Consider the following 25,711-nt stretch of genomic DNA (forward strand, 5'->3'; position numbering starts at 1 on the left):
GGTGTGGTATCAGGACTTAAGAATTACGCAAATGATTACATATTAAGTGGATATGACAGTATCTATTAACAAGGAGAGGTGAGGGCATGTTGCATACACGATGAAATGCCTTAACTAGAAGGTCAGATTGCTCTATGCTATACGACGCCATTTGAATTTGATCCCTTGTACCTGAAGGGGAAATGGCTCTAGAAACTAGAGGACAGCTAAGTAAAAACACTTACATTGTCAACCTAAAGGTCTAGAAGTAGAAGCAGTTAAGAAATCATAGCAGGTATAGCCCATACCATATGTACAGAGCATCACGTCTCGTAACAACAGGGAGCAAGCAAAAGCACAGTGGCAGGTATATGATGATGATGCAAGAGAAAACGCAGTACTGTAAGTTGTGTTTCAGTCCACTTTGTGCAATGACATGCTGGTCCACATTTGAGAGTGCACAACTTCAGAGTTCGATGATACGATTTCATCCACGTTTGAACTCAAATATCGCCACAACACTCTTTCTTCAGGCTCAAACTCTTTCCTCAAGATAGAGAAGCCTTCCAGGGACAAGTTTCCTGTGTTGAAACATATGATTTCACAATTAGTACCATGTATGACAGGTTCTGTAAAAGATGGGTAGACAAATTTCCTACTCCATCCGTTTCACAATGTAAGACTTTCTAACATTGCCCACATACATATAGATGTTAATGAATCTAAACACATACATATGTCTAGATTCATTAACATCTAAATGAATATGGACAATGCTAGAAAGTCTTATATTGTAAAACGGAGGAAGTATAAGTTACCTTGTAGGGGGCACCTCCTCGTCAGACAAAACCTTTATCAACCTTTCCTCAAAGGGTGTGGAATGCCAGCTGACATGTTGATCCTAACAACAGTAAACCATCAGAAGTTCAGAACAAGTGGTGAATTTACATATAAGCCCAGCTTAAGAAAATCACTAGATGAGTCAGTGATAATACCTCTCCATATTTTCTACTTGTGTTTGGAATACAGTGGCAATCCCGAGCCTTGGACAACCTCGGAGTATGATTGTCCACATCCACATTATCCTCAGAAGTCATAAAGGCATGTCCCTCTTCGATAAGATTGTTCTCATCGTACATTTGGTTCGTGTTTCCTGCGGGTGAAGATTTAAGCCAGCGTGATAGACTGCACACCTCAATATTTTCATCTGAATTGGACTTTGATCTCTCTCCAGCATCCAATAGCCTTTGGCGGTCGAGCTGATACTTAGACACCTCAAGAGGGAAATGTGAAGAATTGAGTGATTCTCCTTTAACCACTGAATCTGAAGAGATCTGCTGTGTCATCTTGGCAGAATCTGAAAGTTGCATCTTCTGAAGCTTGTTCTCTGTTGGTCTAAAGATGGGATATGCGAATTGTTTGCGGGTCCGCACACGCTTTCCAGACGATCCTTTATGTGAAGTATAAACAGTTCTGGGGGTCTGCATATCATCTCTCAATACTAGAGGAGTATGAAAGGGTGAATCACTGGAACCATCGTTGATGCTTTTGATGTTCTGGAAGGGGGAGTTGCCTCGGATAGCTGATTGATAAACTGATTTAACTAGTGGAAGATGTTCAGTATCTTCAGTGTTAAGTTGAGGCGTCAAGATATGATCCTCCCCATATTCAAAGCTGCATAGTATGAAAATGAAGCATCAATTAAATATCTCACCATGATAATATATTAAAAAACTTCAGACACTAATGGAAATTAGGGCAGTTCTTACCCTCCAGATGATTTAGATTCAAATGCTGGAGTTGCTTCCACTGCCAGTACATTTGTGGGAATTTTATCATGCTACATATCAGAAGTGAAGGTATCAGAGAATGAATATTGATAAACAAAATATTCAGAAATGCTCTTCTCACCTCAATGTAACTTTCCATATTGATTTGATAGGATATGTTATGGAGTTCAGCTGGTGTTTCAAATAGTGTGCCACATAACTTGAGGAAATTTGCCTGTGTAGAGTTAAAAAGTGCAATGAAAAATTCAACTTCACAGTAAAGTACTAGTAGACTATATGTATAAAGAGTATATCTCAACAGCTCAGTACTCAACAATTTACCATCTTAAACAAGGTCTAAACAAAAAGGGTACTGGATAAGAGCGTGACTTCGAGAGCAAAAGGAAAAACTGCAGAAGATAAAAAAATATGTAGATAACACATGTACACCAATATAATCAAAACAGGAGTAGCATCACTGAGCTTTCCAATCCTATATATGATGGAAATTCTGGACAAAATCTTATGCCCAAAGCATATAACATAAACATATTATCTGCAAATGCAATGCTCATAAGCCCATAAAAACATTTACTGAACTACAGTACAAAAAATAAAACTCTTTTTTACAGGACAGATCTTACTACAGTTCATTTAAAAACTGATTCAACCATACACCGTAACTCCAAGAAATTCCACAACCATCCGATTATTGTTATAACATAATTGTGAGGTGATGTGGCCTAGTTATAGAACATAAGGTGGTGGCTGTCAAGACCATGAATCCAAATCTCCATTCTCCTTCCAAAAACAGTAGTCCTTGTGATTTCTCTCTATTTTCTCACCAATATAAAAGATATATCCAGCCAGCAATACTGAGTGTTTAAGAACATGTCTACTAGGACATATACAAGGAACGGGTTCCCAGGTCATATAATTGCCGGTTAGGACATATATAGCTCCTAATTCACTGATCACTACTAGGTGCACGACCAAACAAATATGGATAAACGTTCTGCAGAATCTTGCAACAAACTCTCTAGGTGCTCACTCTAGTACTTTACAATAGAAATTAGCTTAGCACTTTTCATGGAACTTATGCAATAGTTGTTACTGCCAGTAAATCGAGTGAAGGCACGGTATAAAGCTAATTCTATCAGCCAAACAGTAGAAAAACACAACAAGGGATCAAAAACACTTGAGATCTAGTTTCTGGTAAGCTGAAGGTTGCACATACACAATCAGACTGTCAACCTCAAACTAGAACGCGACACTGACAATAGCCATCCGAAGAAGTACATAATCAGACAATAGATTACATCGCACTTGATTACGGGGAAAAGAAAAATCATTCGAGCATACCTCGGATCGAAGCTCCTCATCGCTGCCACAATCATCAGCCAAATCCTCATGAGATCCTCCCCTCCCTCCCAATCCTAAACAATGCCACAAACACACAGATGGGGACAACGTACGCGCTTACCCCCACACGAAACCACACAACGAAATCGATCGAATCAGACCTAGCTCATCGTCGTCCGAGAGCAGCTCCCCGAGCCGATCCTTGTGCGCGAGCGAATCCTGCATCGGAAACGCCAGAGAACAATCACCACCTCAATCCAAATCCCCTCCCAAAACCAAACGATCCAACACGAGGTCCCGCAACGAAGCGGGAGGGATATGTGTACGGGAGGCTAGGGTTTAGGGGGGTTCCCTTACGCGGCGGCCGGAGCCGGGGCTGTCGTCGCGGTCGCGGTCGCGGGGGTGGGGGCCGAAGAAGGAGAGGAAGAAGCCGACGAGGACGGCGTCGAGGAACTCCACCACCGCCCTCGCGATCGCCGCCGCGCACCGGCACATCGTCGTCGCGTCGCGGCCCTTCCCGCCGACGAGGAGAGAGGCGGAGGGGAGGAGGCGAGGAGAGGGGATATGGTTTGAAATGGGAAGCGAAGCTGCGAAGAGGAGGGAAGCATTATTATTATTATTTTATTATTTTTTTATTATTTTGGGGAAGCGAGAAGGATAGTTGATGGGCCAGGCCTTCGCGACTTCAGCCCAACTATTAATAGTTTGGGCCTCTTCTGTTTTAGTCAGATTTGTCAACGCACCGGGCCGTAGAAAAAAATATGTTTGGGCTTCAGCCTTGCTGCTCTCTCTGCTTCTTTCTCTTTTTTTTTTCTGGGAACATATATGCTGTTTGGACTTTCCAGCAGATTGTAAAAAACAAAAAAAAAAAGATTTCTGGGTTCCTTTTCTGTAAATAGAAGATCAATATCTAAGGAAACTATTTAAAAAATATTTTCTCGATTTATGTCTCTGTACACGTACTTACCTCCTGAATATTCCTACTAAAACATACCTCATACCACATATATATATTGACGAACCCAAAACATAAATTACCGAGGATCCTATATATACTAATTATTCAATTATCGACTGATATTACTAATTAATATGGTATAATTTAGTTAGAACTGAACAATCTACTCGTGAATTCGTGATCCTATGACCTCGCGGAAAGTTGCATGTCACTATATATGTACCCATGTGTATATAATAATTGTAGACAAAGGGATTCGACCATTAAGCTCGCTCCATCGGCGCAGTTAGTGTCGGGCCCTCCACAGAGTCGCGATCTCCAACAGTAGCAGCTTGGATTATTGGAGATCGATCGATCGATCAGATCACCGCGTCTATGGACACAACACCTGCATCCATCTCTCCGCGGTCGAGAAAGTTTCCAAGAAATGACTTTTCGCCTCAATGATTCCCAACAAAATCGTCTCGATCGTCTCCGCGACAAAAGCATGGCCGCCGGCGACTAAACGCGAGGCTCTATGCACAGTGCACACACATGCTTTGTTGTTGGCACCGCCACATTGACATTTGTGGCGATCGATTTGATGCTGATTCCTCCCTTCCGCTGCATTTACATGTGTAGCACGCGGTTTTCACCCATGGATAATATCGACACGCTATGACGTTTGTACGTACGCTAACTGCCTGCACTGTTTGATTTCCAAAGTGATTTTGCCGCTGTGTGGTAATTAATTCGTGTACGGCTTTGCGCTGATTCATTGAATCTCTCACACACTGATCAATCACTCAAGGTCTCTACAACTCAACCAAAATTAACCCGTGTCAAAATCATCGAGCTGTACTAGAGAAAAAAATATATATATTTCACATTCCTAGCGCGTTGCAAATAATATGAAATTTTCATCGATATATTTTGTGCTATTATTAATTAGGAGGGACACATGATAGAGTTCACCAACCGACGGAAACGGCATGTTTTTCATGAAATATCAGGTTTTGAGTTGGCTCAGGCTGATAATTCCGCTCGGTAATTTTTTTAAAAAAAATCATAGTAAATCTTTTCTAAATTTCACAAATTGTTTTCAACCTTTTTCATGAAAATCGAGAATCTACTAATAAGGTGTGATTCTCGATCTAGTAACGACTCTCTACACAACCCTACAAAGGAAATATATTTAGGGTTAGACGTGCATTTAGGTACACCATACATATAGAGAGTCGTTTTAGCTTACTTTTTAATTGAATTGAAAATTATACCATATGGTCAGATCTAGTGAGGCCAAGAGAATGAAGATCAGTTCCAATCGCTATCACAAATTAAAGGTAGAAAAGAATTGGAGCTTGGATGAATTCTACGCAGCTAATTAAGCAGCTAGAGCGCCATGAATGCGCACACAGTTGACGGAGCTTGCAGAGAACTTTCCAAACCGGAGAAAGAATTTTTCCAACTTCGAAAAGGTACATGCAAATTAGACAACCAACAAAGCATGCAATAGTAGCCGCGATCCCTTTCACATGCCATGGAACTGATGAAAATTGGAGGAAGAATTCGACAGCAAAGTTAATTAGCTTCGGCTGTACGTCTGGTTGACTTGCTCATAGCTTGTCCACTCAATCAAATGTTCAAATTGGGTTTGACATTTCTGTACTTGATTGATCAGTCGTTTTGACCAAGGAATAGCAAATGGTGTAGCTGTAGGTTTGAAGAAATAACTGGCCCAGAGGTGAATAGTCTCTGAAAGGATTAATTGGACTGTTGCTGTTGTTCAGGGAAACTGTCTTAACAGGCCGTTGAAAATGTAGCAAGCTGCTTAGCTGCAGGTAATTAATTTGCCGTACGCCCTGGTTAGCACTGTGTACACACATTTCACACATGGTTAATTAGCAAATAAGTTTACATAATGATATTAGGAGATAAACCCAGAAAATGAATGGTACTAATTAATTTGAATGCCAACTTTAATTTCTGGAAAAACATTTAAAAAAAAGGCATCTATCGAGTCACTTAAACACTTCTGGTCATTCTCTATAGCAAAACGTACTAAAAATATCTCTGAATTCCAGACAAAAAAATTACATCTAGATCTATCAGGGTTCACATAAATTGATCTATATCTATCAACACGTAATCCTCTATACTACATGGGAAATGAAGCTTGTTGTTGTTGCTGTTGCTACTACCACTATAGGATCTAATAGGTAATCCTGGGACCACCAAAAAAAAATCCTATCCCAATGTATATTTACATATGTGAAATATATTTTTGCAAAAAGAAAAAAACACTGTCTTATTAATATATTATGATGCAATCAATTTATATTTCTAACCTTATTATATTTAGGGTATTTTAAAAAATATATAAGTTGGATCACCCATATAAAAATTCTAGATACGCCAACTACTATTATGGGAGTGAACATTATTTGTTTGCTCACCTAAAATAGTTGATTTCTCTCCATGTCTAGAATAAATATAAGTCAAAGTTGAAAAGTTACATTTTGGTTTAGAATTGGAAAAATCTTACAGATATGAAAGAATATCGAAATTGAATATATACTAGAAAAAAAACTCCAAAGAAAATTAATCCAATCGATATACCAATAATTAATTTAATATTACTTCTAGTCAATGTAGTGTGCATTTCTAAAATAAAAAATAGCCGCGCCTAGTTTTTGTAACAAACCAAGTACCAAAATATTACACGAGTGCAAAAGCACCTTATTCACACGTACGGCATATGTACACGTGTATCACACGATCGATTGAAAACCGAATGTGATTAATCAAGCATCATTTTAAGTTTTTAACGCATGCACGCACACGGAAAATATGCACACTGCATGCGTAATACGGCGCCGAATAAGCTTAAACTTAATTGGAGTTTAGCTAAGCTTAATTGGAGTAGTCATCGTTCGTGCAAGATGCCGGTACGGCACTACGACCTTTTTGGCTTAGCTATAGACTATAGTCTCTAGGTAGCTAGCTGCCACTTTTGCCTTTTAGACCCTGCAATTGCACGCTTGCACTATTCCCTATAGTTTATCCGTACTCGTAAAATAAGTCGTTTAAAATAATATTTAAGTTAAATCTTAAAAATATAAATTATAAATAATTCTCAAGTTGTTAAGTTTGAAAATGTAAAAATTATATGAATAGATTTGTCTTGAAAACTATTTTTTAAAAGTATACATATATCACTTTTTAATAAATATTTTTATAAAAATAAGAAGTTAAAGTTATGTTTTGGAGACCGTATCGCTGTCCAAAACGATTTTATTTACGTGTACAGAGGGAATACATTTTTCCTTTCGATTTGGCAGCTAGGATAAAAGTCACACGGGTTGGTGAGATCAATTTGACAAATATACTGCAAATATATTGCCACACGTGCACGTGCAAATCGAAAAGTTTGTGAGCAAAATATAATTAACCCGATCAAATGCAAGTTACGTGTTTGCACGAGCAACTAGTTAACTTGATGATTAGATTTAGAATCTAGATTAGTCTAATGAGTTCAGTGCAAGTGTGTTACTGGTTTCTGTTAGTAGATTAATTTAATTAGATGGACTAGTAAGGGCATTCACAATGTAGATGAAAACTAGTCTATAGAAAATAAAAAATTCCATTCAGCTATCTTAACACATTGTGCAACTAGTCTGTAGCAAAGAAATAACAAGCTTCAGCTCCGGCTGATTTTTTTTCCTTTAGTGGGACCCACCTTAATTACACACATTGTGGTGGTTTCTAAAACTATGGACTCCCATGTGTGGGTACCACATCTATGGACTAGTTTGCCAAATACATTGGTGTTGCCCTAATTGAAAGAGGAAAAAGGTAGTACAAGGGCATATATAAATATATGATGTCTAATCATCGGTGGATCGATCGATCGCCCGTCGAATTGATCATGCAGCTCGAGAGAATTGCGGTACACGTTTAGACTTTGGGGACTTGTAGAAATTAAAGCGCATGACAGCCGAAAAGCTAGCAAACAGCTAGCGGCCATTGTCACACTAAAACCATGTGAGGTTAATTAATTTATTAGTTATATGCACTCCTCGCATCTCATCTTATAAGTCGTTTGATTTTTCTATTAGTAAAATTATTTTAAATTCGATCAAAATTTTATAGAAAATATAGTATTATTTTAAAAAACATATTATTAAAATATAATAATATTAGATTTAATAAAACTAATTAAATATTTTAGGTGATTCTAAATTTTTCTATAAATTTAGATAAACTTAATAAAGTTAACGAAGGGAGTATAGTACAAGCATGACAAGCTAACTAGCTAGTTAGGGCACGTATAGTCTACAGACTGCCCTGATACTGGTTAAGTTATCTGATTAACATATTTATATAACATTCTACCTACTTTCTTTGTCTTAATTGGATAGATTAACTTATCTAGTACTATTGTTAGTCCATTCACTTACGTCTTTTGGGCATTGGGTTTATGATGTAGCTATATGGATTAATTAATATTAGATCTCTTCTGAAAGGAATTAATATTAATTCTCATGTGACCATATGGTCCTGTTTGAAAATATGACATAATATATACATATATATAGAGATATATAGAGCAGTGGCGGAGCTAGGAAATTTTTTAAGCCCGGGCAAACTCAAATATATCTAGTATTTGTTACAATATTTTTAACTTTAATAATTTCAAAATAATAAAAATTCAATGGTGTATTTGCCGGCGAGCCCGGGCGGCTGCCCGTGTGCAACCCGGGCGGTGGCTCCGCCCCTGAGAGAGAGAGAGAGATCAAGAGAGCATTTGCTGAGTATTATCTGTCACCTATTAATTACCCCTGGAAGCACGCTTTAGAATGTAATGCTGAACTTAATTTATAGGATTTTTGTAATAATTAGTATTCAGTTCAATTCCCATATACCCCCCCCCAAAAAAAAATCCACTAGACACGCACACGTTTAAAAGGGGTGCACTTAGTAAGTACTTCATATGGATATGGGTAATGCTAGAAAGCCTTAAAAAATAAAACGGGGGAGTATCTTTAATATGTGGTGTGCATATATGTACGTGGTTTTTAAAAAATGAAAATAATTAATTACGATCAATAATTCTTAAATTAATGGACCAACACTCAAGTGGTACATATTGAATTGGGAGTGCAGGTCTTTGAAGCGATTGTATATATCATTTTGATATAATAATCGTGTGAAATGTAAAGCTTTCCTTTATTAAAAAAAAGGGTACATATCCGAGTTTAGCCTTTTTCAGCTCATGCATATATGCAACTTTGAAGGGGTATACGTCATACACTACTTATTTGGAGAAACTTTAATTTTGCGACGTGTGATGAGCGTGCTAATTTAAGTTTGCGTGCATTTAGGCTCAGGAAAGGTGGAACGTTGGAATTGAAGTCTCTCCTTTTAATTAGCTAGGCTAGGGGTGTGTATCTATCAATCAGAAAAATAGATTTGGGTGAAGTAAACGTAACTCAACTAGTTAGGTTTCTTGTGACGTAACCAATCCACTTGGATGCTCGTATTTACGGCTAACTATTTTTTTCAGTGGTAGGCGATGTATCACTCGATAACGAGACGTTTGTAGTGACTTCGTCAATCTCTAGATATGCTGACCCATTATTCTTTCAGTACTAGACGACATACATGTCAACAGCGAGACCGAGACGTCCGTGGTGACTTCGTTAATCTCAAGATATATCAGCCCAGTCTTTCGGAGGTGCTCATAGGGGTAGGGTGCGAGTGTATGTATTTATAGGGGTGAGTGTGCGCGTGTTATGGGTGCCTGCATTTGTATTGTGTTTCTAAATAAAAGAAATGAATTAATTAGGATGCATGCATTGTTTTTACTCTCCGTCAACTGCATGTAAATAACTCAAAGAAAATATTATTTTAGAGTGGTCTCAATTAGTAGTAATCTACTATCAGTATAAACAATTACTCAGTTTTTGATAGTTAAAAAATTAAGATACTTAGTTCTACTACTACTACTACTATTTGAGGTACAAATATTAATACATATGTACTCCTGTTAATAGAGACCATATATACTACTACTACTATTTGAGGTACAAATATTAATACATATATACTCCTGTTAATAGACACCATAGTAAAATAGCTATGAAAGAGAATATGGTACATATACTGGCAGTGTCATGTCATATCATCACTGGCCCGGGCACACAGTGATTTAATTGTTTTATTTCAGATAATGAATGGGACAAACTATTTTCTAATTATAATGTATATATGCCATATCTTTTTCGTGGAGGGGGATTTACCACGTCTCGAGATATATGCTTTCATGTGTGTGACTATGTTCGTGTGTGTGTGTATATAGAATGAAGAATTTGTCTTAGTGTAGAGAACACGGCAGGCATGCAGTAGCATATATAGATGAGCCCTAAGTCCATACGATTTTAAGAGGTCGGCACCGTCTTAAATTAGCATGAGGGCGACTTAATAGTATAGGCATCTACTAGCTTCAATTCATCTATAACCAACCTAATAGCTCATTCATACAATAGTTACATACTACACTATTAATATCTGGTCCACTTATCATACACATCGTGTGTCTTGAAATCCGTACTACAGCTGGCTACAAATCTGTAGCTCGCTGCTCTTCTCTTTCCTTATTTATCTTCTTAAAATATATTTGCAGCTAGCTTATAGCCTGCTACTGTACCTGTTCTAATGGAGATATCAATTAAAACATCTAGCTTATAATTAAGCCTTGACTTACGATTCCCTAGCTCCTTCATCCTGGCTCCCTGGAATATATATTCTCATGGCATTATTTCCGTTGTTCCATATGCATGGGCTGCCAAGCCTTTGAATTTTTAGTATAGCAAGATAGCTATAACTTAACCTAGCTAGCTTAATTTTGATTAGCTATAGCTAATCTCTATAGGGAAAGAAGAAAAACAAAAAGGAGGAGAAGAAGAGTACTACACGTGCATATGTGTTTCTGCGTTTTTGCCAAATGTACATTTTGGTTTAGTCGCGCACGAATGCTTTTATAAGTAACGTAATTACTCCCTCCATTTCACAATGTAGGTCATTCTATCATTTCTCACATTCGTATTGATATCAATGAATCTAGATATATATATATATCTAGATTCATTAACATCAATATGAATGTGGAAAATGCTAGAATGATTTACATTGTGAAACGGAGGAAGTACTTTTTCAATAGAAATGTATTCAATAGAAATGCATCTGTCTTCTAACAACCAACGTCTCGGTCTTGCTTGCTTTTGAGAGTGGTCCTGCTAGCTGATCATATAGTTTTCTTGGAACAGTTTATAGATTTAAAAGCTGAATAATCTGATCTTGCGTACGAATGCTACTACGTACATGCATGTGCATGGAAATTCAAACTGTCATTGCTAACGCGACAAGTGTACATGCAATATAGTACTACATGTCGACCATTTCGGCAACAAATTCAGTGGCGAAGCTTCTCACGGCATGCGTGGTTTAATATATTGTCCATCGATCAACGTCGAATGTAAAGGGCCAACACCAAACACGCATGATGGCTAGCTTCCTTTTCGATCTTTTCCTGATTGTTGTGGGGATAGATGAATTCTTATATAAATTCTCTCCGTCTCAAAATATAATAAGGGATTTTGGTTGAATATGACACATCTAGGATCATGAATCTATTCACCCAAAATTTTTTATATTTTAGGACGAAGGGAGTATATGTGTATCTAAGTATGTTATCATATATATATATATATATATATATATATATATATATATATATATATATATATATATATATATATATATATATATATATATATATATATATATATATATATATATATATATATATATATAGTAAATTTGTTTGGTGCTCCATGGTGCCCGGGCACCATTGTTGAAATTGAGTATATACCCAATTCAAATGAGCATGAAACTTTTTCAATTATTTAGGTATTAATATTAACTACTTTACTAACTAGTTGAAAGCAAGTTTGAACTGATTTTGAACTTGTTTTTGTTAGATTTTGATTCTAGGTATATAGCATCCATACATATAATTAGTTAGGTATGTAATCATGGATTGTGAAATAAAGTTAAATTTGAGTTGTTTGGTTGATAGGTATAGGTATGAATCGAATTCTTATAACTAGGTATATACTCACAATTTGAAAATTTTGAAAAATTTAAGTGATTTTGTGCATTTGAAACCATAGTGCCCGGGCACCATGGTGCCCCATATGAGTAAATAAAATAAAATAAAATATACTCATTTTCCTTTGCAGTTTTAGTGCAATTCTCTGGAAAGCCACATAACATGAAGAGTTTATAGTCAAATCAGTGTGCTAATATTTCTTTTTTTATCGTAACGGAAATATTGTGTTTTGCAATGCTTCAAGTCAAACTTAGAATGATCTTTAAACGTAAACATGTTTTAATTATTTATATTTTTAAGGCATGAAAATAACCTTTGGGCCCCTTATAATGGGAAAATTTAAGTATTTAACGTTGCAGTTATTTGTGTATGAAAGTTTATTAGAAAATAAATTAATCCGCTGGTGAAAGTATTTTTCTTAAAAAAAATTATATACATACTCCCTCTGTTCCATATTATTAGTCATTTTGATTATTTAATAAATTTATTTAGGTTGATCAAGTTTATAGAAAATATTGGTATTTTCAACGCAAAACACAAATATATTATCAAATACATATATATTCAATCTAAATTTAACGAGATTAAATTAACAGTGTTGTTATTTTTTTATAAACTTAGTTAAACCTATAAAAGTCGAAAAAAGAATCAAAATAACTTATAATATAATATGTAACGTAGGGAGTAGTTTACAAATCAAGTACTCCTGCAAATTCAAACATCAAAGCTGGATTTGTCGCCTTTCGTCTGCATGCTTGGACCATCTGATTTAATCGGTGAGTGCTTTGCTATGCCTGTTCTTTTTTTTATCATTCCTTGAACACCAAAGGGGCCACATTTATTAATTAGCTAATTTGCTTCCTGATAAGTTTAATTACTTTGTACGTACTTAATTATGAACCATGTTTTGGGGAATATATATCAAAAAAATGGAAGGAATTAATAGTATAAGGTCTCATTCTTTTCTCCAACAAGAGTTGGATGAATATTAAGATTTTCATGGCATGCTTTTCAAACTGCTAAATTGTGCATTTCGTACGAAAACTTTCTATATGAAAGTTGCTCTAAAATATTATATTAATCTATTTTTCAAGTTTGTAATAATTAAAACTCAATCAATCATACGTTAATACCACCTCGTTTTGCGTAAAAAGCTTAATCTTCATCTTCAGGAGAAAAGAACACCACCTAAATAAATAATTGATCTGTAGTTAAATATATACCTCCTCTTCTTCATGTGTATCTTTGGTTTTATGAAACCTCTGATATAGTTCTGAAATATTTTCCTTGAGATGGTAAAGTATGGAAATTATATTAATGTTAATACTTCCATATACACAAACTTCACCCCTTTTCAACCTTGCTGGCATTCATGTATGATGCACGTACGAGTGGGTTTGATCTTGAAAATTTTCTGAATAGATATTTTTTACTGTCGTCTCTATATATGCCTATATCTATTGTTCTTCTGGCTCATTTCTTTGGTAAGTTTCTACGCAATTTCCAGCACACAGGTAATTAAAGAGATGGAGTTAGATGTATAGTACGTATTAGATATTCCACATTCAAAAAAAAATGTTGAAAAGACAATTTCAAGATTTTGATGTGTAGAGAACTTCCATTAATATTTTTTCTTATGCATATGATATGTACAACGAAAATTTCTAGATGAAAAACTTTAATTTCTGGAGGAAACTTTCTTGCAACTTAACTATATATACAATTTGATACATGTCTTTCATCTGGATTAAAAATGTCCAAGCTTCTAGCTAGCTGAAATTAATGGTACACGGGAGAGAATTTCAAAAGACCGTGTCTACGTCCCTATCCATGACCAAGTTAAAGTGAACTACTGAGGATGCATCCATGAAATTGGATTGGTTGGGATAGGATCGATATGTTGATAGAGAGATGCATCTTTTTGTCACCTTTTTTTATATTTTTCCCTTTAATTTGCACATCCGATCCCTGGACACAAGAATGTGATCCAAAAGTCCACAATTCATTTCCCATACGTACCGAATGCTTGGCTTTTGCTCGTCCTTTCATTTTCCCCGTGATGTCACTGTTGTAATCTTGATAGGTAATTGCAAACTACTACCTTGACTTAGAAAGCATTTTATCACGCAAGGTACCTATGCCAGTGTCAGAGCGCACCAAGCATCTCATCATCAAGCTGTTGAGGAGGAGGAGGACCCAGAAGATGATCAAGGAGGCGACAAGGCGAAGGACGAAGTACAGGAGGAAGGTGGGAAGCAAGAAGGCGTTGTCAAGAGAGGCAGGCGTATCCGGATGGAGAATAGAAAATACAAAGGGGCCGAATGGGCCGTGTAACAATCGTTGTAAGGCCCAACTGAGGCTGGTGGCGAAGGAGAGGTTGGAGAGGAAGAAACGCAACTATATACCAGCTGGCACAAGCTTGTAAGAACTCGATGAGGAACTCGGCAAGGTGGCGATGGCGGCGGCGGCTCCGCTCGGTTGAGCGTGAGAAGTAATCTACCTATCTAGTTCGAGTTCCACATTTCTCGTGTTCTTCCTGGAGTGCCAAGTCGCTAGGGTTCCTAACAAAATTTGGTATCAGAGCTCAAGCGATCCTAACCTCTTGGTTCGACCGTAGAATTACCGATCAAGGATTGAGACTGGTTCTTCGGAGCTACGTCTCGCGAAAAGGCAACTCGCCTTGCCTTGATTGGGTTGGTTGAATTCGGAGCGATTGCGAGTTCTGAGCCGGATTCATGGCGCCCGATGAGAAGTTGGACCTACTGTTGAGGAAAATGGAAGAGAATGAAAAGAAGAGAGTAGCAGCAGAGGAGAGATCACGAGCGGATCTGGCACAATTGAAGTCGGCGATGGAGGCAAGGTTACCTCAAGTGGAGAAGAGGGTGGATGACATAGCTTCGGTGGTGAGTACATTGAGCCAAAAGGTCGAACAGCTTGAGGGCGCGCTGCAGAAATTTGGGGATGATGACCAGAAGCCGGAGGAGGTGAAGGAAGAGCATCTAGCAACTCCTAAAGGGAAATCATCGTTTCAGATTCAAGGTATGAGAGATCCAGCCCTTAACTCTGCAACTACTTTCCAATTTGATTCTGTTCAAGCCACTGCTGCTGGTAGTTTGGGAAGCAGTTTACCCCCAATGACATGTCCTCAGTTTAGTGGAGACAACCCGCAGATGTGGAGAGCAAATTGTGAGGTTTATTTTGATGTATATGGGGTCCTGCCGAGCAATTGGGTGAAGGTGGCAACTCTGAATTTTGTTGGCAACGCAGCATTTTGGTTGCAATCTGTGAGGAATCAGCTCATTGGGATAACTTGGCATGACTTGTGTGAAAGAGTTTGTGCTAGGTTTACTAGAGATCGGCAACAGTCCTTAATTAGACAGTGGTTTCATGTGAAGCAGTTGACCACAGTTGCAGATTATGTGGAGAGGTTTGATAGTATAATGCATCAGCTCAATGCTTATGAAAGTGCTGCCCCACCAGATTATTTCGTCACTAAGTTCATAGATGGATTGAAAGATGAAGTGCGAACAGTTGTATTAGTACAACGGCCTCAAGACCTGGATACTGCTTGTTCTGTTGCTCTGTTGCAGGAAGAAGCTATGGAAGGTCAGAAATCTGGATCATATCGAAAAAGTGAGCATGTCAGTAACTACATCAAACCATCTTACAGAAATCAAACTCAAATTGGGGTGACAACTCCTATTCTACAAAAGGTGACCAGCAACAGTGGGGGAGATGATAGAAGAACAGCAGAGTTGGCTAGATCCCGAGATGATAAGTTGGCAGCCCTCAAAGCTTATAGAAAGTCCAAGGGACTCTGTTTTATATGTGGAGAAAGGTGGGGTAGAGACCATAAATGCGCCAATGCTGTTCAGTTACATGTGGTACAGGAACTGATGGAGGCTATGAATTCAGAAGGTGGAGAAGAACTTGAAGAAGAGCCTCCTGAAGAAGTTGAGGAAGTACAATTGCTAGCCATTTCTAAACAGGCTATTTCAGGCACAGAATCTAGCAAGTCTATCAGACTCAGGGGTTGGATACAGGGAACAGAGGTACTCATGTTGATAGATTCAGGGAGCACTCATTCCTTCATTGAAGAGCAAGTGGGAAATAGACTGTCTGGGGTGGAGTTACTTAAACAACCACTTAAGGTGCAGATAGCAGATGGTGGTCAACTTACTTGTACCAGGTTCATACCTGACTGTACTTGGTGGATGCAGGGACACAGCTTCAAGAGTAATTTTACACTAATTCCTTTGGGAAGTTATGATATTATTTTGGGAATGGATTGGTTGGTACAGCATAGTCCAATGCACATTAATTGGTGCCAAAAGTGGATAGAATTTCAGTATAACAACAGTCTGGTCAGATTGCTAGGACTTTCTTCCAAACCAACTCAGTTCATGGAAATATCTGGGGAACAATTGTTGGGAATGGCTAAGAATGGTGCTATTATGTACATGGTTCAGTTGACAAGAGTACCACCAGAGCAGCAACAAGACATTCCTGGATCTGTACAATCCTTGCTCCAGGAACATCAGGATGTATTTGCTGAACCAAAAGGGCTACCTCCTAGAAGAACTTGTGATCACAAGATACCCCTGATTGAAGGTGCTCAGCCAGTTAACTTGAGACCATACAGATACAACCCTGAGCTTAAAAATGAAATAGAGAAACAAGTTGCTGAAATGCTACAGTCAGGAGTGATCCAGCATAGCCAAAGTGCTTGGTCATCACCAGCACTGCTTGTGAGAAAGAAGGATGGCACTTGGAGGATGTGTGTCGACTATAGGCATCTAAACAATCTGACCATCAAAAGTAAATACCCTGTACCAATCATAGAGGAATTACTTGATGAATTGTCTGGCTCCAAGTGGTTTACTAAGTTGGATTTGAGGGCTGGGTATCATCAGATTAGAATGGTACCTGGAGAAGAACACAAAACAGCTTTTCAAACACATTCTGGTCACTTTGAGTACAAGGTGATGTCCTTTGGATTAACGGGAGCTCCAGCCACATTTCAAGGAGCTATGAATCAGACTCTATCTTCTGTTCTTAGAAAATGTGCTTTGGTCTTCTTTGATGACATATTAGTCTATAGCCCAGACCTGCCATCTCATTTATCTCATCTTAAACAAGTGTTGCAATTATTGAGGCAAGATCATTGGCAAGTTAAATTCAGTAAATGCTCATTTGCACAGCAGCAGGTGTCCTATTTAGGACATGTCATTGGAGTTAATGGGGTTGCTACTGAACCAAAGAAAATACAGGATGTGTTGAATTGGGCTACTCCTGTTTCTGTTAAAAAGCTCAGAGGGTTCTTGGGACTGGCAGGGTATTATCGAAAGTTTGTCAAAAATTTTGGAATTATCAGTAAACCCTTAACTCAGCTGTTAAGGAAGGGAGTACCTTTTAAATGGAGTGCAGAGGCAAAAGATGCATTCCAACGTCTTAAACATGCCTTGACATCGGCACCAGTGCTTGGGTTACCTGATTTTTCCAAGATTTTTTATGTGGAGACTGATGCTAGTGAAGCAGGCATAGGAGCAGTGTTGTCACAAGAAGGCCACCCTATTGCGTATCTAAGCAAGGCTTTGGGGCCAAGATCTCGGGGTCTGTCAACATATGAGAAAGAATGCATGGCTATACTGTTGGCAGTGGACCACTGGAGGGCATATTTGCAGCATCAAGAGTTTGTCATCATCACCGATCACCACAGTCTGGTTCACCTAGCTGATCAGCGTCTTCACACTCTTTGGCAACAGAGGGCTTTTACCAAGCTATTGGGGCTGCAATATAAGATTATTTATAGAAAGGGAAGCAGTAATGCTGTGGCAGATGCCTTATCCAGGAAGGATTGCCCTAATGACGCTCAAGTGTTAGCTATCTCTGTGTGTACACCAAAGTGGATGCAGGAAATAACCAAGGGATATGAGCTGGATCCCCATTCGTCTCAGCTACTCATTGAATTGTTAGTGGACTCTGCTGCCAGGGAACATTTCACATTGCAAAGTGGTCTCATTCGTTATAAGGGGCGCATCTGGGTGGGTAATAATGAGGATTTGCAAGCAAAACTGATTTCAGAATTACATAACAACCCTATAGGGGGTCATTCAGGGTTTCCTGTTACATATAGGAGGATTAAAAGGTTATTTGCATGGATGGGTATGAAAAAACAAGTTAAGAAACAGCTGCAGCAATGTCAGGTGTGTATACAGGCTAAGCCAGAAAGGGTTAAATACCCTGGTTTACTCCAACCCCTACCAGTGCCTGCAGGTGCCTGGCAGACAATTTCTATGGACTTTATTGAAGGTCTTCCAAAATCTGAAAGGTACAATTGTATTTTTGTGGTAGTGGACAAGTTTTCCAAATATGCTCACTTTGTTCCTTTGACACATCCCTTCACTGCTGAATCAGTTGCTACCGCTTTCATGAAAAACATTTACAAATTACATGGTATGCCAAAAGTGATTGTTTCAGATAGAGATAAAATTTTTACAAGTCAATTTTGGGAGTACTTATTCACTAAATCTGGTACTGAATTACATATGAGTTCTTCTTATCATCCCCAAACTGATGGGCAAACAGAGAGAGTCAATCAGTGCCTAGAATTGTTTCTGAGATGTTTTGTTCATTCCACACCACATAAGTGGGCAGCCTGGTTGCACTTAGCAGAATTCTGGTACAACAATGCTTTTCACTCAGCTGTTCAGAAAACTCCTTTTGAAGTCATTTATGGTTATCAACCTGCTCATTTTGGAATTTCTATGGAGGATTGTGCTGTTCCAGATCTGCAGGAGTGGCTCAGGGATCGAAAATTTATGCACCAATTGATTCAACAGCATTTGCACAGAGCCCAGCAACAAATGAAGTTTTATGCAGACAAAAACAGAACTTTCAGGGAGTTTCAGCCTGGTGATTGGGTGTACTTGAAACTTCAACCTTATGTTCAGACTTCGGTGGCCCGTAGAGCTAATCACAAGCTATCGTTTAAGTACTATGGTCCATTTGAAGTGCTTCACAAAGTTGGCCAAGTTGCTTATAAGTTGTTGCTGCCCAGTGATTGTTATATCCATCCTGTTGTCCATGTTTCCCAACTGCGAGCTGCCACTGGGTTCAAGCCTCCAGTACAACACAGTTTACCATCCAGTGCTGGAGCTATGCAATTTCCACTTCAAATCTTGGATCACAGAATTGCCAAGAAAGGTAATACAATTGTAACTCAAATATTAACACATTGGTCAGGTTCTTCGGTGGAGGATGCAACCTGGGAGGACAAGGAGGAGCTGAGGAGCCGCTTCCCACACGCACCGGCTTGGGGGCAAGCCGGTTCCCAAGGAAGGGAGGATGTCAGAGCGCACCAAGCATCTCATCATCAAGCTGTTGAGGAGGAGGAGGACCCAGAAGATGATCAAGGAGGCGACAAGGCGAAGGACGAAGTACAGGAGGAAGGTGGGAAGCAAGAAGGCGTTGTCAAGAGAGGCAGGCGTATCCGGATGGAGAATAGAAAATACAAAGGGGCCGAATGGGCCGTGTAACAATCGTTGTAAGGCCCAACTGAGGCTGGTGGCGAAGGAGAGGTTGGAGAGGAAGAAACGCAACTATATACCAGCTGGCACAAGCTTGTAAGAACTCGATGAGGAACTCGGCAAGGTGGCGATGGCGGCGGCGGCTCCGCTCGGTTGAGCGTGAGAAGTAATCTACCTATCTAGTTCGAGTTCCACATTTCTCGTGTTCTTCCTGGAGTGCCAAGTCGCTAGGGTTCCTAACAGCCAGCCACAGAATTCTTCTTCTGTACCCTGACCAAACACGCATTTATCAATTTATCACCAGCGACATGTGCATATCCAAGAGGAGAAATTTTGAGCATCTCTTTGAAGATTTCAAATAAATAATTCACGCAATGTGATTTAATCTGTTGCCAAAGTCGTCATATATATCAAGCTAAGAAGGAACTTAAATTCTCTGGCTATATTAATAAACGGTCGAGAAAATTCTTTACCTAGCTTGCTATATAGATACTTCCCTAGCCATATCTCTCTTCCTAATTTCTAATGCAAGGTACATATAATATATGAAGCTATCAATTTGAACTCAATCACTAGCTAACAAGTGACTAGCTAGGAATGGAATTTTTAAGGAATATATATAAATATGCTCAAGCCGATCTTTAAGTTCATGCTTTCACATATGCTTTTGATCACATGCTGCCGGTGCTAGCTAGTTATATATACTGTCGTCAGACATAAGTCATGATATTGAGATATATATTCATATATATGCAGCTAATTAATAAGTCGATCGCTGCATATCCCTTTCCCATTTTATTGGGGAAAATCCAGAGAAGAGAGAGTTGAATTGACCTCAAATATATAATTTACTTTTGCATGAAGTCTACCTTTGTGAATTCAAACCAATATATATACAATTAACCCGTACATATCAAGTTGAAAACGTACGTAGACACACTAGTACATTAGTACTAGTATAGTATATCTTGAATAATTTTGTCAAACACATACTAGCCAGACAAATAAGATGGCTAATTAATGTTCCCGTTGAACAATGTAATAATTCAAAGAAATATCAATATCTCATTTTCAGTTTGTCAAAGAGAGAACTATTCACACTAGCAATAGTCATTGTATGCAGACCCAGACAAACCTATCAATGAACAGTACATGTCGATCCCAATGGGAAATGCATGAGCTACTTGAACTCATACTTCGCTGTCTCGTGAACAGGGACAGCCCCCAAACTCTTCACAAAACTGGGGTTCCTATACTTATTTTAAAACTTTTTTTTTCTTATCTGTGTTCAGTAAAGTAGCAAGTGAGCATGAATGTTTGACCGGACTTGGTCAGAAAATTCAGCCTTCTCTCTCGATCTCTCTCCTCTCCACACATTCGATTTGGTACGTTTCTGCACGGTAGGCAACAAACAAGTACTTGAATATATATATACTTCTTGGGGGTGTTCTCCTTCTTCTTCTTCATATATCATCATCACCATCTTTATCTCCCTCTCTCTCTCTCCCTCTCTGCATATATATAGCTACTTCGATCTCTTTGTAGCAACCATCAGTTAGCTAGCTAGCTTGAGGTAGCTAGCGCTTGTATTTATCAGAAGCTTAGAGATAATTTTCAGAAGCTTAGAGAGCTATCTTAGCTACAAGGAATTACCGGCCAATCGACGGCGAGATCGATCGATTGATCATGGGAGGGTTTGAGAGGAGAGGAGTTCGGCAGTACAACCGGTCCGAGGTGCCACGGATGCGGTGGACGGAGGAGATGCACCGGCAGTTCGTCGAGGCCGTCGAGTGCCTCGGCGGCCAGGACGGTGAGTTTGAAACACCAACCATGGATATGCATGTTTGGTATTGATCAATTCAAGCTATATGAGCAGATTGATCATGCAATTGCTTAATTATTGCATGGACATGGAGTTCGCTTTGATGATCAAATTAATTGGGATTTTAATTTGCTAGGTATAGATCGAGCTATCATGTTTTTCAAGGGAACTGATTAAACGAAGTGCTTTCTTGTTCTTTTTGTTTTTTGGTTTAGAAAGTTTGGTCTCCTTAATTATTAGTTGGTGTCGGTTAGGCAGGAGTTTGAAAACGAACACAGCGTAGCAGGAGTATAGTTAAAGAAAAATAAAGACACGTGATATTATATGTGCATATGCACGATGAACACCCACGGCCCGTTCTCTTTTGGATTTTCTACGGATAATTAAGACTGAATTAAGCATACAATTTAATAAGAGTTAATTAGTTAGATGGAATATCATTAGCACAATAATTTATCAATTGGAGCCACTTTCATCCTCGACTAGCTAGATATATATCTTTTTCCAAAATTAAATTAATATATGTTCTTCTTGACGATTTTTTATTTTTAGTTTTCATCTGAAAGTAATTTAGATCAAGTACTTTAGATATTTTTACACTCTTTTTCTACCTTTAATCGTGCATATATTTGTACCTTGAGTACTAACAGCCATTTTCGTATGTACTCAGCCTGAAGTACTGATCAGTTATTATCATTTGCAAACTAAAATATTTCAAAAGTTTCAAGTACTATCTCATTTGAACATTACCGTAATTAATTATTGTGTGCTTTATCCAGCACGGTCCGGCCATACGAAGCTGAACGTACTATCGATTTTCTCTATCCTTGAGGGAGACATAATATAATTTTTGGTCTCATGATACATGCATGGACCATGGAATAACAGTACTGCATCATGATGATATTTGTTTGTAGATCATTCTTCAGAAGTGCTGATAATTTATCTCCTCTCGCTTTTGTCTGACAGAAGCAACACCGAAGCGAATTCTTCAGTTGATGGGCGTGAAGGGAGTTAGCATCTCTCATATCAAGAGCCATCTTCAGGTAATTTTGTAGACCCAGGACTTACCTTTTCAGATTTGTATGCTAATAATATACATGCATATGTATATATGCAGCATATGCTCTTTAGATTTGTATGCTAATATTAGCTAGAGATTTGATCCGTGGCTCAACCTCTTTTTTCTCTCTCTTAAATAATGGTCAGATGTACAGATCAGGCTCTAGCAACAGCAATCATCCTGTCAGCCTCCAGAAGTTGACATCAGCTACTGTTAACAACATTAGCAAACGTGAGTTTGTGAATAGTGAAGATCGCTGCATTTACGCGTCAGGGGATAGAAACACTGCATCTTCAGACAAGAATACTTACACCATACTCCGCTGCGGCCGCTCATCAATGTGAGTGTGAGAGAGAGTTAATTAGTCATTTTTCAATTAATGTTAATTCCAAGTACATATGTGTGTTATGAATTTTTCATTTTATTCAATATATTGATTTTTATACCCACTTGCAGGCCATCAATAGAAGAAATATTCAGAAACTGGGAACAAACCAGAGGGCGTCTTCTTCCATGGAACTCCAACGTGATTACAACAGAACAGGTGCCTTTCCCCTCACTGGAAGCTACGCCTCAAATAATATCACTTAATTGCATATATATAATTTGCATTTTCGTTGGACATCTGTCTGAATTTTTAGCATGTATACATCTTGGTGTATATCCTGTATTCCATTCATGTAGAGAGATAGGAAAAAGCTATGGACAAATGCAGACGTATTTTACTTAAAGAATCCATCTTCCATATATGTAGTATTCCCTAGAAGTTTTTGTTTTGGAAACATGCATTAGGTGGCAGGCTGCCAAACTAGCAAACCATACTGCCGTGTATTGACTGTTCATTCCTGCTTCTGCATGCATGGTCGAAACCATGAACTATCTAGACTATCTCTGAAACACTTAATTACAAATTTAAAATCCATATATACATTTTTCAGCAAGCTTATTAACACTGAAACGTAGATTAATTAACATATGTATATATCTTTGCAGGCAACGACTAGAGCAAGTCGTCAGACTACTAACTACAGTAAGCCTCTGAAGCAGCTGACAGACTGCGACCTGACGCTGTCGATCGGGCAGCTGTGGGACGACGCCGCCGGCAGCGACGCCGACGGCTCCAGCACGATCAGCGAGGAGGTCGCCGCGCCGTCGAGGGACGAAGCGTTCGTCTCTTCGGCCGATGACCACTTCGCCGCCGCCGCCGCGAAGAAGGAGAGCAATATGCTGACCACTGATCTGAACCTGGACCTGACCATTTCATCTTCTTGGCTGTCCTGATCATATGATCATTCAGTTGATGGGCCTGTGTATAGCTGCATTATATTTGTGCATATATGTAGTAGTATGTGTACAAAAATAACGCGGAGAGAGAGAGCGTCAGGCTAGTAGTATTTGCAGGTTACCTGATGAGATGATCTTAGAGAGTGTAGTAATATTCTGGAGATTTCTTTAGGATTATTTTCTTATGGTCAGACACAGCATTTTATTAGGTTTTTCAGTAGCGCATGCACGCGTTTATCTGTATAGTTTTCTTTCTATTATTAATTGTTCGTTCGATTAGAGACCGGGGACTTCAGACGAAGACGGGTGAGAAATTTTGACAGTTTTTGCTTCTCTTGGGTAGACTTCTCTGTTGAATTTCTCACCTTTCATCATCTGGGCAGTTCCCCTATTTCTGATCGAATTGTTTGCGCACCACTATCTATACTGATTGAGAACTACTCCCTCAATTCCAAAATATAAGGGATTTTGATCGGATATGACACATCCGATTCGTAGTACTAGGATATTTTACATCCAGCAAAAGTCTCTTATATTTGGGAACGGAGGGAGTAATGGCGTTACTTGCTAGCCATTTTACCCTTGGCTTTCATAGTGTCAATCTGGATTTGTAGCTAGCTGCTCTTCGTCCCAAAATAAATCAACCTCGTACGGAATGTGACACATCCTAGTACGATGAATCTGGACATGTCTCGTACGAAGTTGGTTTATTTTGGTAGAGATAGCTATGTATCTTGGTATTCGCAATTTTTTTTCCTATAGAACATGTCATCAGTTCTCTTCTCCAGAGTACTTCCTCCGTTTCACAATGTAAGTCATTCTAGCATTTTCCACATTTATATTGATGTTAATAAATCTAAACAGATAGATACATATGTCTAGATTCATTAACATCAATATGTATCTATCTGTCTAGATTCATTAACATCAATATGAATGTGGGAAATGCTAGAATGACTTATATTGTGAAACGAAGGGAGTACTATATATTGTTCTGCATGCAGTATACTTCAAACTTCACCATATATCTCAACGGGACATTTAGTGCAAATTATGGATACAGCAATCATCAGTTCAGATCCAAATTTTGAATTCAAAAGCCGGTCATTATCGATGTTTAGGGCAAAATGGTCGGAAACGATATCATTTCTCTATTAATTTTAGATTATGGAATAGTCTCGATCGATACGGTAATTTTTTTCCGTATTTATAAATTTAACTATTTAGTGATGACGACTTCAATATGATGCTGATAAAAATATAAAAAAGAAAATTTTATATATAGTTAGAAATGAAAGTGATCGGAAACAATATTATTTTTACCGTTCGATCGGGAATTTCTATACCATTTTCAGCCCAAACTCCCACTGCGTACATCATATCATAGTACTACTATGTTTGTCATGGGACATATAGAACTAAACACTTTGTCTCTTAATTATATATATCATATTACTTCCTCTATTTTTTTAATATATGACGCTGTTAATATTTTTATATATGTTTGATTATTCGTATTATTTGAAAATTTTATGTAAATTTAAAAACATGTTAGTCTTTTTTAACATGTTGAATGATAAAACAATGCATAAAAAAACTAAAAACAAATGATAATTACATACTTTTGTAATTAAATAACAGAAAGTTGAATAAATGGTTTTAAACAGTTTATAGGAAATGTTTATGAAGGACATTTTTTTAAAATAAATATAGTATTTGGATGCTTGGGAAGTGTACTCGTGATAATGGGTCATCTATTAGCTAAAAAATATGTCCTTAAAAAAAATCTTCGA

The 25,711-nt window shown here is 38.2% G+C and overlaps 2 protein-coding genes across 2 annotated transcripts; one reads left to right on the forward strand and one right to left on the reverse strand.

Annotated features, from left to right (window-relative positions):
* Window positions 1-26: 26 nt before the first annotated feature.
* On the reverse strand, window positions 27-3,686 carry LOC4341802 (protein JASON). Its single transcript, NM_001421696.1, has 8 exons — window positions 3,468-3,686; window positions 3,272-3,329; window positions 3,111-3,184; window positions 1,891-1,983; window positions 1,749-1,819; window positions 975-1,653; window positions 798-880; window positions 27-560 (listed from the first exon to the last, which is right to left on the reverse strand). Exons 1-8 carry the CDS (start codon window positions 3,603-3,605, stop codon window positions 515-517), a joined length of 1,242 nt encoding a protein of 413 aa, NP_001408625.1. The 5' UTR covers window positions 3,606-3,686; the 3' UTR covers window positions 27-514.
* A 17,528-nt stretch (window positions 3,687-21,214) lies between these two features.
* On the forward strand, window positions 21,215-24,394 carry LOC4341803 (probable transcription factor KAN3). The gene is made up of 5 exons (NM_001421697.1): window positions 21,215-21,559; window positions 22,541-22,617; window positions 22,781-22,974; window positions 23,091-23,178; window positions 23,628-24,394. Exons 1-5 carry the CDS (start codon window positions 21,436-21,438, stop codon window positions 23,913-23,915), a joined length of 771 nt encoding a protein of 256 aa, NP_001408626.1. The 5' UTR covers window positions 21,215-21,435; the 3' UTR covers window positions 23,916-24,394.
* The last annotated feature ends 1,317 nt before the right edge of the window (window positions 24,395-25,711 follow it).

The sequence above is a fragment of the Oryza sativa genome, chromosome 6 (genome assembly GCF_034140825.1).
Source record: "Oryza sativa Japonica Group chromosome 6, ASM3414082v1".
Lineage (NCBI taxonomy): Eukaryota > Viridiplantae > Streptophyta > Magnoliopsida > Poales > Poaceae > Oryza > Oryza sativa.